The 14,510-nt window shown below is 33.2% G+C and overlaps 1 protein-coding gene across 1 annotated transcript; it reads left to right on the forward strand.

Annotated features, from left to right (window-relative positions):
- Positions 1–4,082: 4,082 nt before the first annotated feature.
- On the forward strand, positions 4,083–6,578 carry LOC131043444 (uncharacterized). Its single transcript, XM_057976642.2, has one exon. The coding sequence runs from the start codon at positions 4,155–4,157 to the stop codon at positions 4,833–4,835; it is 681 nt and encodes a 226-aa protein (XP_057832625.2). The 5' UTR covers positions 4,083–4,154; the 3' UTR covers positions 4,836–6,578.
- Positions 6,579–14,510: the final 7,932 nt, after the last annotated feature.

The raw sequence follows: 14,510 nt of genomic DNA on the forward strand, positions 1-14,510 counted from the left end.
GCAACAATATAACTCTCCTATGATTGCTTTACACCATTGTCTTTTATCAAAGATGCTCTTATACACCCTTGATGAAAATATATTCTCTTAAAAACTATTACTTGCATCATAATTAAGTATATACATAAAATAATGGTCATCATAAGTGAGACACCCTTTTCCTTGTGGGTTCACAAATAATAAATAAAAATCAACTTAATAATTAGTTTTAAATGTTAGAACTAGAAGGTGTGGGACACACCCATCTTGACATTCTACAAGTGAATAACACGCTAAACTTCTAACAAAAACATCCAAAAAATGTAATATAGGCATTACTAGTCAATATGGACAATAGATTGTGACAAGTCATAGTGTGGGATGTGTCAATGAAGGATAATCTAAGGGTGGGTGGGATTTGTCAAGCAATACAAACCCAAACATAATAAAGATAAATCAATAATAAGCAAAAAATAAAACAACAGATCCAAACCCTAATCGAAAATCTCATATAAGATTAATGCAATTAGAAAATTATATTTGATAACTCTAAAAAAGAAGGATAAACCCTAAGGCCAAACCTAGGAGGTGTAAGATAATTCAAGTTGACCAACACTGGAGAGGGAAAAAGACCTCTACATAAAATTATATGGGCTTAGTAAATAAATGCAATCAATTAGTAACAAATTAAATTAGGCAAAATGAGTTGGGACTAATATTAGAAATTGGTGAAACTTAAATGTATACATAAATTAAATTAGATGTGATATTTAGCTTGAAATTTGATAATGGTGAAGTATTGTGATATATGTCAGATGATTTATTGATATTCTAGAATTTTAGGACTGATTCGTATGGAGATCTCAAATTTTGTAAAATGGCTTTTTTGTTTTAAATCAACTAAATGAATGCAGACCCAATCTCTGCAAGTGTGGATCTAAACTTGAGTGCAGATCTAAACCAAAAAAATATAGATCTAAATTGGCTATGGACTATTAGAATTTGTTCACCTTGATCTTGTAACATTTGAGTCTTGCAAATTAACTATTGGTGTTTATAAACACCTTTAACATATTTGTTAAATTGTAAGAGTCGTGTTCTTATCAAGTAGACATTGATTCAACAACGATGAACCAAGATTGTGGATAGCAAGCAATCATGCGATAAACCTACAACGATGTGGTGCTCTAATAGTGCTTCTCAGATGCTCTTATAAAATGCTCCATAATAAATCCTTTGGATAACCCTAACATGCTCCTAGATGATTTTAGTGAAAGAATGAATTTATCTTTAAATAAAACAACATCACATAAATCAACACAAATGTGCACTGGGTTGGCTTATAATTGCTAGTTTGTGATTGAAATGTTAAAATTTAATTTTTGAGTTTTAAAAGTTTAAGGCTTTGATCCACAAGTATAGAGGTGAACTTGATCAAGTCTACACTCGTGGATATAATCTAGGGGGGTCAAATGGTAGGTCTACGAATCAAAGATCAAATCTCTTAAGATCGATGATAAGGTGATTGAGATGTTGTGAACCTAATGAGCTAACTTCACACAATATTGTCACTTGTGAGCTAATTATTTCATTTACGATACTCTAATCAAAATAGTGCAAAACATAAGGAAAAACATCATGGATATGTAGTTTCCACCATTGTAATAATAAATTATAAATCTAATTAACTGTTTCTTCAATGCATCTATGTAAAAGATATCAAAATATATTAATTTTGAGACACTCCTATATCTTTACTTAAACTTATAATAACTAACTGTAGTCACATAAATCTGTCCACTTAATTAAATGAATACTTAGTATTTATTTGATTATTTAACCATCAATTAATAATTAATTAAATTAATATTTAATTAATTCATCTTAACCCTCTTCTCCTATTAATTAAATAAATTATTTCATTTATTTCATTTAATTCACTTAACCAAATTCATACCATTAATTAAATAAATAAATCATATTTGTTTAATTAAATCTTCTCTCACATTTAAATAAATTAATATTTATTTAAATCCCCCAAAATCCCACCTCTCACATTTAAATAAATTAATATTTATTTAAATCCCCCAAAATCCCACCTCTCACATTTAAATAAATAAATCATTTATTTAAATCACCTTTATCCTTCACCCACTTGTATTTTCCTACAAAAGCAAGTTGCACAATTATTTTAAATAAATAATTTATTTAAATCACCTTTATCCTCCACCCACTTGTATTTTCCTACAAAAGCAAGTTGCACAACTATTTTAAATAAATTATTTATTTAAAATCCTATTTATCCTCACCCACTTGAAACCTTTAATGGTTTCCCTTAAAGTATTCAAACTTGATGGCTTTAAAGTCTTCAAACTTGATGGCTTCCTTCTATAGTCTTCTTAAGACTTTAATGGTTTTCCTTAAAGTCTTCAAGCCTTTAATGGTTCCCCTCAAAGTCTTCAAGCATTTTAATGCTTTATCTTCCTTTTTCTCATTTAAATAAATTAATATTTATTTGAATATTTATCCAAATACAACTTGCACACATTTATTGAAATAAATGAATTTTTATTTTAATAAAATCCTATTTTCCCTCACCCACCAAATCCACTTGCAAAATCTAATCCCCTTCTAGATTCTTCTAACCTCTTCCTAATTAACTTAATCCATCCCCTAATTATTGTCACATTCCTAAGCAAAATGGAGTCACTTCTCAAAGCCTAAAAGTCTTTGATAACCTTTGAAAGCTTTCAACCTTCAACCACTAAATGTCTCAAAGTCTTGGATAACCTTTGAAAGCTTCCAACCTTCAACCACTAAATGGCTCAAAGTCTTTGATAACTATTGAAGGCTTTCAACCTTCAACCACTTAATCCCCAAAGTCTCCAATAACCATTAATGGTTACCTCAAACCCTCCCACATGGTTAAAACATTTGTTTTGACTCAACCTCTACCCAACCCAAGGGTCTCATCAAGCCTTTAATGCTTTGACCATGATTATCTCTTAATCATTTGCACAAAGGTTTATCCTTGCATTAACTCCTAATCTAGTGGGTAATCCTAATTTAGGCTTGACCCTTACCTTCTAGATAACCATGAGGTCTCCTCAGGCATTTAATGCCTCCAACCTCTTCTCTCAACCCAATCTTATGTTGACACTTGTCACCATTTCATTGGTGCAAATTGTGCACATGGATCCCCAACTTTCAAGCTTGACCCTTGATTAAACCTTTCAATCCTGGCCATCCATTGCTCCATTTTTCCTATAAATAGAGCCCATTCCTTCATAATCCAGATCCTGAAAACTTGTAAGCATTTAGACTATAGCCATTTTAGAGAGCATTTTAGCATAAACAATCTAATCTTTTGTCTTTTGGTTAAAATATATCATTTTAGCATTAAAAATAGCTTTTCATTTCATGTTTGGAGCTATTCTACAAATCTCAATCCTCCATAAGCATCCATAGTGCAAAAAGTTGCTGAGAGCTACACTATTTTGGAACTTGGAGAGGAGAGGAACAAGGGAGAAAGGAGCTAATATCATGTTAAGAGATAGTTGGAGATATCTCATTGTCTTACTTCTTTAGTTAGATTCATTAGCATGTTTTTAGTGTCTCCTTTGGAATGCCTTCATGTTTTAGTTTTTGATTGACTAACTCTAACGTCTTGTGTGTTTTGTGTTGTTTGATCATAAACTAACATTGTGTCATTTAGAAAGGCATCACTAACTATAACTCATAAAATCCTTAATTAAATTATCTATACATTTTTATATAATTATTATAATAAATAATCGTTAATAATTATATTAAAAAATTTATTCATTTTTTTTTTTAAATTTCCTTCAAACTAACTTAACATAATAAAATATTTACATCTTATATCTTATTATATTCATATCTTACACAAATAATTTCATTACATAAACCTATATTAAAATTGTAATATACATTAAATAAATCAATGTGAGATTGATAAATGTATATAAGATTTGTGAAAATTTTGAGCTCATGCATACAAATAAGTGGCTTTATCTCCCGTTACCTTTTTTTAAATAATAATAATAATAATAATAATATACCTATCTTTTTGCAGTGTACAGACCATTTGGAATCATGGGGATTTGGAATGTAGGAGATGAGCAACGTGTGGCCACATGAATTAAATAGAGGGAATGGCACTGACTTTCACCATACCCTCATCGCCCGGCCAACACCTAAATCGTTCTCCATTCGTACAGAGTCGCCACTCTACCAAGGTAGCCAACTCTTCCACTTTCATCATATTTTCTTCAAATTCTAAGAAAACCAGCCAAAAAATTCGATCACAGAAGGTAAAGGATAAGAACCCAAATGCCCAATCTGGCGGTATGGGCTTTGCGGCTCTAGATGCATTCAGAACAGATAAAACACCTCCCAAAAACATAATTGCAAAAACCAAAAAAAATGACCCACAATCAGTGCGGAAGAATGAAGAGAAAAAAAACAGCATTGCACATCAAGAGGAAAGAAATGAAAACACCAGAAATCCATCCTCTGAGGATTCAGATTTGGGAAAAAATGAAGATGTTTTGCATTTGAATACAAGGGCAACTGCAAAACCCTCTTTGAGAGGCGAGGATATTATTTTGGCATTGCAGAAGGTGTCTGCTCAGAAAGCAAATGAAGAAAGCCGGAGAAAGGTAAAGAAGAAAAATGCAAGTAGAGTGGATAGTACAAGAAGAAGGTCTTCAAAAATGATACCCAGGGTCGTGGGGAATGTGAGGCCTATTACTGTAAAGCCTGAATGGGGTGCTCGGATTGAGAGCCTTGAAAACCATTTGAAGGAATTGAAGGAAAGGGCAGAGCTAGCATGAAATTAACATGAATAGAGGCTTTTGCCATCCTTGAATCACTTTCAATTCTTTTGGGTATGTATATATGTGATTATGTCTTCATCCCTTTTAAAGGATTAATAAGATGAATGGATGCTATTCTTATTATTTGTTTTGAAGTGAAGCCACGTTTCTTTTCACTAAAAGAGGATTAAACCTATTTTTTTACAGTGGGTTTTGCTAAGAGCCAAATAGATAGATAGATATACAGGTTTTACATAATGTCTACCAAATCAAAGCAGTCAGTTGGGAACCCAGAAATGGAAAGAGGGGATTGGGGAGGTTAAGTCTGAATTGAAGTCCCAGTTTTTTTTTTTTGAAAAGTTGAACCTCCTACTGATACCTATTTTATCAATATTTGCCTCTTCGAAGACAGCAGACACAGAACCCCCCAATAGACTGTACAAGTAGCAAGTCCCTACCGCACCTGAAGGCTTAGGCACAACATAGATATATTCTCTCTTCCCAATTATCCTCTTCAGGTTCGTCAATCTACCTTTCTCGCACCTAAGTTGTAATGAGCTAATCTTCAACCGGACTAGTGAGTGTCTTCATTTTCCACCTGATTTTTGTGCCCATGTAAGCATTTTGATCATGTTCATATAATATTGCCACTTCCTCCTAAGTTGCTTTTTCCTCATTTTTAGTTTGAATTTTTCTTTTATGGTGTTTTATCTCCGTTCTTGCAGCTTATTGACCTAACTATTCATCCATCGCTTATTTTGGTTCTTCCAAGTTTTCTTTATTTTGTTCATGTCTTCTTACATTACTACCCTGGGTCACCTGTCAGATTTCATGATCTTTGTTCTCTGGAGATAGTCTAGAAGGTGAACTGTAGCTGGAATTGGGGAAGTACCCATTTTCTATAGTGGAATCTCGTATAAGATTGAAGTCTTAATCTTGAATCTGCTGATGATTATATGCTTCTGAATTCTTCTGGTTGTCTACATTTTAGATCTGGTGTGCTGCTTGTCCAAACATCCCATCCATAAAGCACCACTGGCATGACAAGTAACCAAAACAAGACCCTGGTGGTCGATTCCATATTCTTGGGTCGCTGCATGTGTTTTGAAGAGTATATGGAGCTTTCCAACATCCTTGAATTCTCTTCATCCTATATGATTCCTAACTAAGCTTATTGCTAAAAGACTAGTCCTACGCATAGGTATCTGTATTCTGTGACGATCTCCAAGGGGACTCCACACAATTGTGAAGATTTTATGGTACTACGTTCTGTTCTTTTTGGGTGAAAAGACCAAGATCTTGGTTTTGGTGATGTTTAATTGTATCCCTATTTCTTTGCAAAAGAGATGTATTGCTTTCAAATGGTCTCTTAAGATTTGGGAGGATATTGTAAAAGATATGAGATCACCACTATATAAAAGGACTTTTATCACATAGCTAGCCACGTGCAACCCCAAACCCTTAGCCTGTCTATGTGTTGCTCCAATTTGTCAATATAAATGCCAAATAGAGTCAGGGATAGGTGGAATCTATATTATACCTATGTCACTTCCAAAACATTTATATATAAAATTGAATCTTATTGCTGTCAAATGGTTCGGCAGATGTCACATTTCGGCTTTTCCAATAGGTAGCCTCTAGGTTGATTTGCAAGCTTAAGTTTATTCGTGAACCTGGTCAGAATGTCAAAATTTCAAGGTACAAAATTGAACAATATATAAAGTAAATGTAAAGAAATCCCTCCAAAAGGAGTTTCTCATATGTCAAAGTAGCATTTAGCTTGAATATGATCTATAGAACAGCCTGTTTTATTATTGGCTTGCATTTATTAATTTTCTTTCTTGGGGAAAGATTCTTAGTGTTGCAAATGCAGTAAAAGAACACTTAAGTTGTTTACTACTGTGAGATACATCTATAATGGTTATTGGGGTGGAAGAACTAGTTTTTGTGTTATAGCCCCCTCCATACAACCACTCTGCAAGAATGATCTATAGGAAGAGATACTTTCTTTGTTAGCTTGCACTTTTACTGTGGGTCGTTATATAACTGGATCCCTGTTGGATTACTGCAAGAGAAAATTCACAATAGACATGGATGATATGTAATAATAAGAATTTTTTTACTGCTAATCAAACACCTGTGAGTGAGGAAGAAGAGAATTTTTATTTTGCAAATTCCAATATCCATAATGCAATCAAATTTACGTCTTTTTGTCATATCAATCAGCCATTTAGATAATGAGTTAAGTCACAGAAAGCTAATGTTTGGTTATGCAAGGGAGATGAGTGTAGGTGTGGCAGGGTTTCCCGACTTTGGATTTGTGAATTTGGCAGTTTACATCCTTCGACAAATACATGGATGCATGTGTACATATATCTTACCAAAGTATGATTAGAAAATTGTCTGCAATTCACCTTCCTCAATAAGATGCCGGTGAGAATCTACAAATTTTGGTAAGGGAAGGTCTCTTATACACATTGCATGCATATTTTTCAAAAAAATTGATTTACTTGTTATTTTGATAATGAACATCATCTATGATTTTCTGTCCATGTGAAAAAAATTGCATGATCAGGAAGTTTAGAGAGCATATTGTGTTTTTATTTTTATATTATATAACACACTTGGGTCTTCATTCATTCATTTATGTTCAAATATGTAAGCATTTCCTCCAATTTAGCAAGTGTGGGTTTAGCTTTAGCCAAACTATTTGACAAATTTATGGCACTTTGCCAAACTTTATTTCAAACCAATAATTTAATTGTCTTTGGCAATGAGTTTCTGCTGCAATTTAGTTTTTTTTTCTCTGAAAACGCATCTATATGGCAGGGATTTATCAATTAATATGTTTACTGCTGCAGAGATGCTGTGTAGTTGACAAAGAAACTTTTCAGACTGTGTGTGATCTTGAGTGATATTGCCTTGAGGACTCTTGCATGGGTTCTCAATTGCAAGAACTAACATTAAGGCAGGGAGATTAAGAGCCTATGGGCTGGATAGCTTTAGTTTTGCTCTCTATTTCAGCACTACTTGATATGGTGATAATACAATCTTTTTCATAAGCTCACCCATGATATTAGGCATTTACAGATAACATCAAGGCAATCAGCAGGCAGATATTCCCTTCACACACCAAAAAAATGGACAACTAATAACCCATTGACTATCATCAAGCAACAATATGTGCATCTCTGGCCATAAGAGAATAAAACAAACATTAATGCATGGTGGTAAAGGGGGTCTACATTTTACGGAAAATGAGCAGGATCTAAACTTCAAATTTTGTGGTTCATTGATAATGTCAGTCCAGTTGTTGACTGTATTAGCAAAACTTAAGAGTAATCACGGTCCACAACCAGCAGGAAGCTGACAAGTTCAAGTTCGGCACGTTTCCTGAAGGTATGTTTATTCACTAATCACATATGGGAGTGATGACATGTTTCTAAGAATACAACAATGTTTCTCATTTAGCAGTTATGTGCCCACACTTCAGTTAATGATATATATTTTTGTGAATTTTTCAGGTGAACTATTGAGTACATGTAGCAGCAAGATAATCTTTGGCATAAAATAGATCATTTGTACCAGAGAAGTTAAGCATTGAAAGGTTTTAACTTTTTATTTGCCCACTTGATCATTTTAACTTCAAGTTCATATCACTTATGCTTTTAGTCTGGATTTGAAGTGGGTTGCTATACAGTGTAATCGATATTTCAATACACCAAAAAAATTATTTACCATTATTTAGCCGTTTTACAAACATCCTGTCTGATCTGAAATGGATCTGTTGAAATAATTCAATTCAATTGTAATTCGATTGGATGGTTTGCCTGACATATTAAGACATACGAACAAGACTAACACTATATACACCCAACACTCTTCCAAAGCCAAAAGCTTAGTACAAGAAAAAGTTTAATGGCAGAGGCATAAAAACCAATGCAAGTTATGGGAAGAGGTTCGGTTTGACTTTGTAAGTCAACTGTAATTAAGGGACATTTGACCCAGGCCATTAAGTGTCTTGCATTTGATACTGTTAAACACATCGGACTTCTGAGAAGTGGGGTGAATCAGTATTCAAGTATACAATTCAGCATAAAATTGAACCCTCATTTAAAACAGATCAGCAACAATGAAACAAAATATTACAATGGCACAAGTAGATACCAGATTTACGTGGAAAACTCAACGAGAGAAAAACCATGGTGAGCAAGTTGCTTGGAACTACTGTCCAAATCCAGCCTCACAAATTAAAACAAGATCATATTAGGTTTAATGGGCTACAATCCAAAGGAAGCTGCAACTCCCTCAAACACGGTTTTATGGCTACAACAAAAGGAAGTTCACTACACCTTGAGAATTACAATGTTTACAGAAGGAGGCTACAACCTTTGAATAACATGAATAGTTGATAAACTTTCTTCACAATACTTCTACTGAACAATATCAGCTATCTTTGGCCCATTGCCTCCAACACACTTCTTGGCTCATTCAAATGTAGTTACCTTCAGCTCACTATTTTCAATACATATAAGCTAAGTTGCCAGGCTCGCCTATTTGAGGCCCCTAACATGAACCGAGTTCGCATGGGTCCTGGTTCGGCCAGGGTTCACCCTAGGGGCCCTGAGTTCCTCATGGGTTCGTGGTCACGAACCCAAGCCGAACTCGGGTGCACCCAAGCCGAACCCAAGCGACCAACTTGGTTAAGTCACATCAAAGTGACTTTTAAACATTAAAAAAAAAAATTGCATTTTTAAATATTTCTTTAAATTTTTGCATATATATACGGACGAACCCAACACACTCACTTTATTAACAATGATTTGATTTTCCATTTATATCCTTTGCAAGCATCAACAAATTTTCTTCAGTTGGCCAAGATGAAATGTGCAAGTATGAAGTGTGTACTATCCAAAAGGTCGCCCCAAAAACATTCGCAAAGAAAGGAAAACAATTGTGGTCCAAACCAAGAGATAAACATGACTCAATTCATCTTAGCACACATTCCTTTGCTAGTTTAAACAACAAAATAATGGTACATTCTTAACAACCTGTGTGACACCTTTCTTGCCTTGGCCATAATCTAATATTGTCAAACTCCTTGTAAAGATAAGGTGCGGAGAGAGAACAAATGGTACAAATTCCTGTTGGCAAAATGGTGAGCGCTCCCCTCGGGATTCGTGACAAGGGATAACCGCCTACCGTGAGATCCATATCTCTATAGTTTGTATCGGGTGTTGACAGATCAGTGTTTTGACGCAACGACAAATTGGGCCAACTGGTGGCATGATTGGCATAACTGACGTGGATGAGGTGATGCAGTTAAAGATTGATGACTGAACTGGTAGAGGATAGAAGACTATTTGTGATGAAGAGATTGAGATTTTGTGATTAGATGACTTGATCAATTATTTGTGTTGTCATTGATGGCAATTGATGTTAAATAATGTTAATTGATGTTTCATGATGTTTGGTTTGTCATCTAAGTGATTTAGTCTACCGGAGACAAGGTTTATCGGCAATATACAGAAGACTGTGAAATAGGATGTTAACTGGTATATGCAGAGATGTTTTACTTGAAGCAGATGATTGGTGATGATTTGTGATTTGTGGTTCGAAATATAAGTTTTTATCATGGTAATGAGTATCTGACCGGAACTGCATCTTGTGATGACTATCAGAAGGCATGTTTCTAATTTCTGATGAAGTTTTGCCAGGGTTTTAGAACCGGTGAAGAAATCATAAAACCGATAATGATTTTTGGTATGGCGGCGATCGACATCAAGTCTACATGTTGATGATAATGTGGCACAAACCGCGTGAAATGTTTGAAAGATGTTTTGGCACATTTGGAGAGCGAATTTCTTGGGAATGTGCAAAGTGCTTAGCAGAATGAGCCAAGGGTTTGACTTTGTACCAGATCGACTTGTTGTGACGACTTATGATCATTCAACGGTTGATATTGATTTGTAATTGATTGTAATGATCCATATGATGATTTGTAATGAGTTGTAAAGATTTGTGATGATCTATGATGCAATTTAGGGTTTAGTGGCCGACTTAGTGGAAAGCATTATTTATGTTGGCTTAGTTGATGTTCATTGTGTCGGTGGTCTTAGAGAAGAGTGTGAAGCCGTACCAGAGAAGAGTGAGATCTACCTGAGAGTTGCAGATAGTGGAGTATAACTGGATCTGATTTAGCAAGTTGAGAAATGCAAGTAACAGATCACTTTTTCATTGTTGTTTCCTAATAGTTGCAGTAAATTAAATCCCTTAATCGGGTAAGTCTTGACAGGCCTTAATCTTGTAAATCCCCTAACATTAAATCCCTTAACCGAGTAAGTCTTGATAGGCCTTAATCTTGTAAATCCCCTAACAGGGTAGCTCTCAAAAAAAGTGGTAAATCCCCTCATGAGGTTGATCCTAACAAGTCGTTAAGCTCCTAACTGGGTTGCACATCCAAATCCCTTAACCGGGTGACTCCTAAAAGGGGTTGCTCCTAACATGGCGTATTGTAAGCTCCTAACAGGGCGTACTTCAAAAGAGTACAAATCTGTGTGAGTACTAACTCCCACCGTGGTTTTTCCCTATTTGGGTTTCCACATCAAAAATATGGTGTTCATGTGTGGAATGATTTTCTTGTGATGTTATTGATTATCTTTAGTTTATTCATTATTTTTTAATACACCGATTATAGCAGTTTATCAGAGATTTATCAGTGATTACCGGTACTGTTTAATGAATTGGCATATGTGGTAAATGAAGTTAGATTTGTTGTAAGTTTGATTTGGGTTTAAATTTTCAAGTTGGTATTAATACTGATTCACCCCCCCTCTTAGTATTAATCGGATCCTCATAGAATTAACACCAACAAGTGGTATCAGAGCGTTGGGTCACGGGTTTGAATCCCCTCGGGTAACGTTGAGGGGGAGATTGTTGGCAAAATGATCAGCGCTCCCCTTGAGATTTGTGACAAGGGACTAATTGCCTCCCGTGCGATCCATATCTCTATTGTTTGTATCGAGCATTGACAGATTGGTCTTTTGACGCAATGACAAACTGGGCCAACAATTCCTAAACTTCCTTTCCGGACTTTCATCTTGTCAATCAAGGCTCATTTGATATTCAACCATGAACTCTAGAACAACATATTAATCAAAGTGCATTTGACATCCAACCATGACATCTAACCATAAACTTTAGAAGCTAAGATACATCATAGTACTGCAACTCTGTAGCTCAACATACAAATATAGGTTGACATCAATGACAACGCATTATCACCACAACTGTAATAGTTACATGGCCCAAAATTCCACATACAAGCTATATGTTTACCCATAATAGAACATCTCACTTAAAAATATGTTACATGTTCACCCTGACTTGACACAATAACAATTCAATTTACATGGCATTTATAAAAGTGACAAAAATATAAATGAAATTCAATTACTTGAACTTTTAATATAGGAAAACACTACAAAATAAACTAAAAAACTATTAGCTTTAACATTAGAAAAAAATAAATTTATTAATTTTGTATGAAACTTAATTAATAAAATTTAAATTAGACATAATACCTTTTTAAAATGTTAATCATGAAAATTGCATAGGATTAAATAAATTGTTTTATTCACCTAAGAGAGATTGTGTAAATGAAAATAGTAGGATGTTCTATCATGGAATATGCATACTATTTTAGAAGTAATGTCATGTTTTATAATTAAATCTTTATTAAGATATAATTAAAAATACAACCCTCATGAGTTAACATTAAATTTGTATAAAAATAAATTTTAAAATATTTTAAAATTTAAAATATATTAATATTTAATGTTTTGGGAAGTCTACTTAGAAAAAAGATGAGCATGAATAAAAGAATACCATAAATATTTTTTGAACAATTTAAGAATAACATGACAAATATGGCAAATCTTGATTACATGGAAGTTTTCTTTGAGGGTTATGCTACCATACCTCAGCATGCCATAGAGGAAACTACATATTTACAAATGGTCAATCACATTAAATGAAATATATCATTAAGATAACAAGAAAAGTAAAAACCATAATATTAGAAATAACGAGACTTCAATGTATAGTTGTTGGCTTTCCAAGTGATCTCACAATATTGTGTCTCACTTTTTGACGTAGATGCATTGAAGGTGTAAGCAATCTTTTATTGGGGAACAATATTGTTTAATTTTTCAATAAGGGTTAAAAATGGTAGGGGTTGATTTTTTTAGTAAAATGATGTTTGTGCACATGAACTTGAAAATTTACCCCATGAAGCAAAATTGAAATATAAAGTGAAAGGTAAAAGAATCATCTCAATATCATATATTAAAGTTTTGTTTTGGAAAATTTCTATAATACAACTTTAAATGCAATTTTGATGGGTTTAGAAGTCTCATATGGGTTTAGATTTTGGACAAATTTGGACCAATAAATTTTAACTTTGTAGATTTCATCATGAGCTTTCCAATAACATATAATGATTGAATATCCAACAATCAAATTGAAAATTATGATTCCTAGAAATTGTACTGTTGAAATTAAAATTTTCAATTTCTAATAAAATATTTTGGACTATTAGACTTGTGGCACTCAAAATGGAGGTTACACTTTCCAAAACATTATAGGGCAATTATACATTCCAAGTGAACAGTGAAAGTTTAGCATTGTAGATTGTGGCTTTGGTTTGCAGATTTATGCAACTGTAGTTTATATTATTAAAGTATTGTAATTCATTTTCATGAAAGTAATAGAAATTGGTTGTTTTCTCATATATATATATATATATATATATATATATATATATATATATATATATATATATCTGTGTGTGTGTGTTAGATAAACTTAACTGTTATGTCCAAACTTTTGGGTACGAACAAAATAATTTCTTTTTTAAATAACAACCTAATGAAAGTAAGTTTATTAAAATAACGTAGTATCAAGTCTTGTCTTCACTACGTTTGAATTCTTCTTCAACTAAAGTTAATTTAAACAACTATATTAAGTGAGCGGAATAATCTAAAATTACATGTGGAAAATTAACTCCCCAAGAATTTATTATTATCTCACCAATTAATAAATAATAAATTCATTTAAGCAAAAGTCTCTAATTAAATTGACAAGAGATATTATCAATCTCAATTTATCTTTTACTCGTTGTAGGAATTAATTAAATTAACTCTAGCACTTAGATTTTTAAAACACTTATATTTCAATTTAACAATAATTATAATGTGTATTAAATTTGACTAAAGGGCTAAATAAATCCATAATAAAATTTGTCTTATAAAGTTTATTCTCGACAAGCCTAAATTTAGGTGGACTAAAGTTAATCCCCCTATGACAAAAATGACACAAAAGAGATCGTTATAATTTCCTAAAATATAAAGCTTCAAAAGAATTAAAATTTAAAACATCATATTTAAATGTTTATATAAACATATAAAATACGAACGTAAAATAATAATTCTAAAGTTAGAGTTATACGTTCATATATATAAACATATATATCTAATATATATATACTTCAAGGCGGGTTAGGGTTTTATGTTTTTGTGCAGGGAGGAGGCCGGATTTGCAATGCGGAAGAGGGTCACACGAGGATATATATATACACACACTTCAAGGCGAGTTAGGGTTTTATGTTTTTGTGCAGGGAGGAGGCTAGATTTG

Source organism: Cryptomeria japonica, chromosome 5, assembly GCF_030272615.1.
Source record: "Cryptomeria japonica chromosome 5, Sugi_1.0, whole genome shotgun sequence".
Classification (NCBI taxonomy): Eukaryota; Viridiplantae; Streptophyta; class Pinopsida; order Cupressales; family Cupressaceae; genus Cryptomeria; species Cryptomeria japonica.

What these genes read in the sequence shown, in the direction of transcription:
- LOC131043444 (XM_057976642.2), top strand. Translation starts at nt 4,155, where the DNA reads ATGGCACTGACTTTCACCATACCCTCATCGCCCGGCCAACACCTAAAT.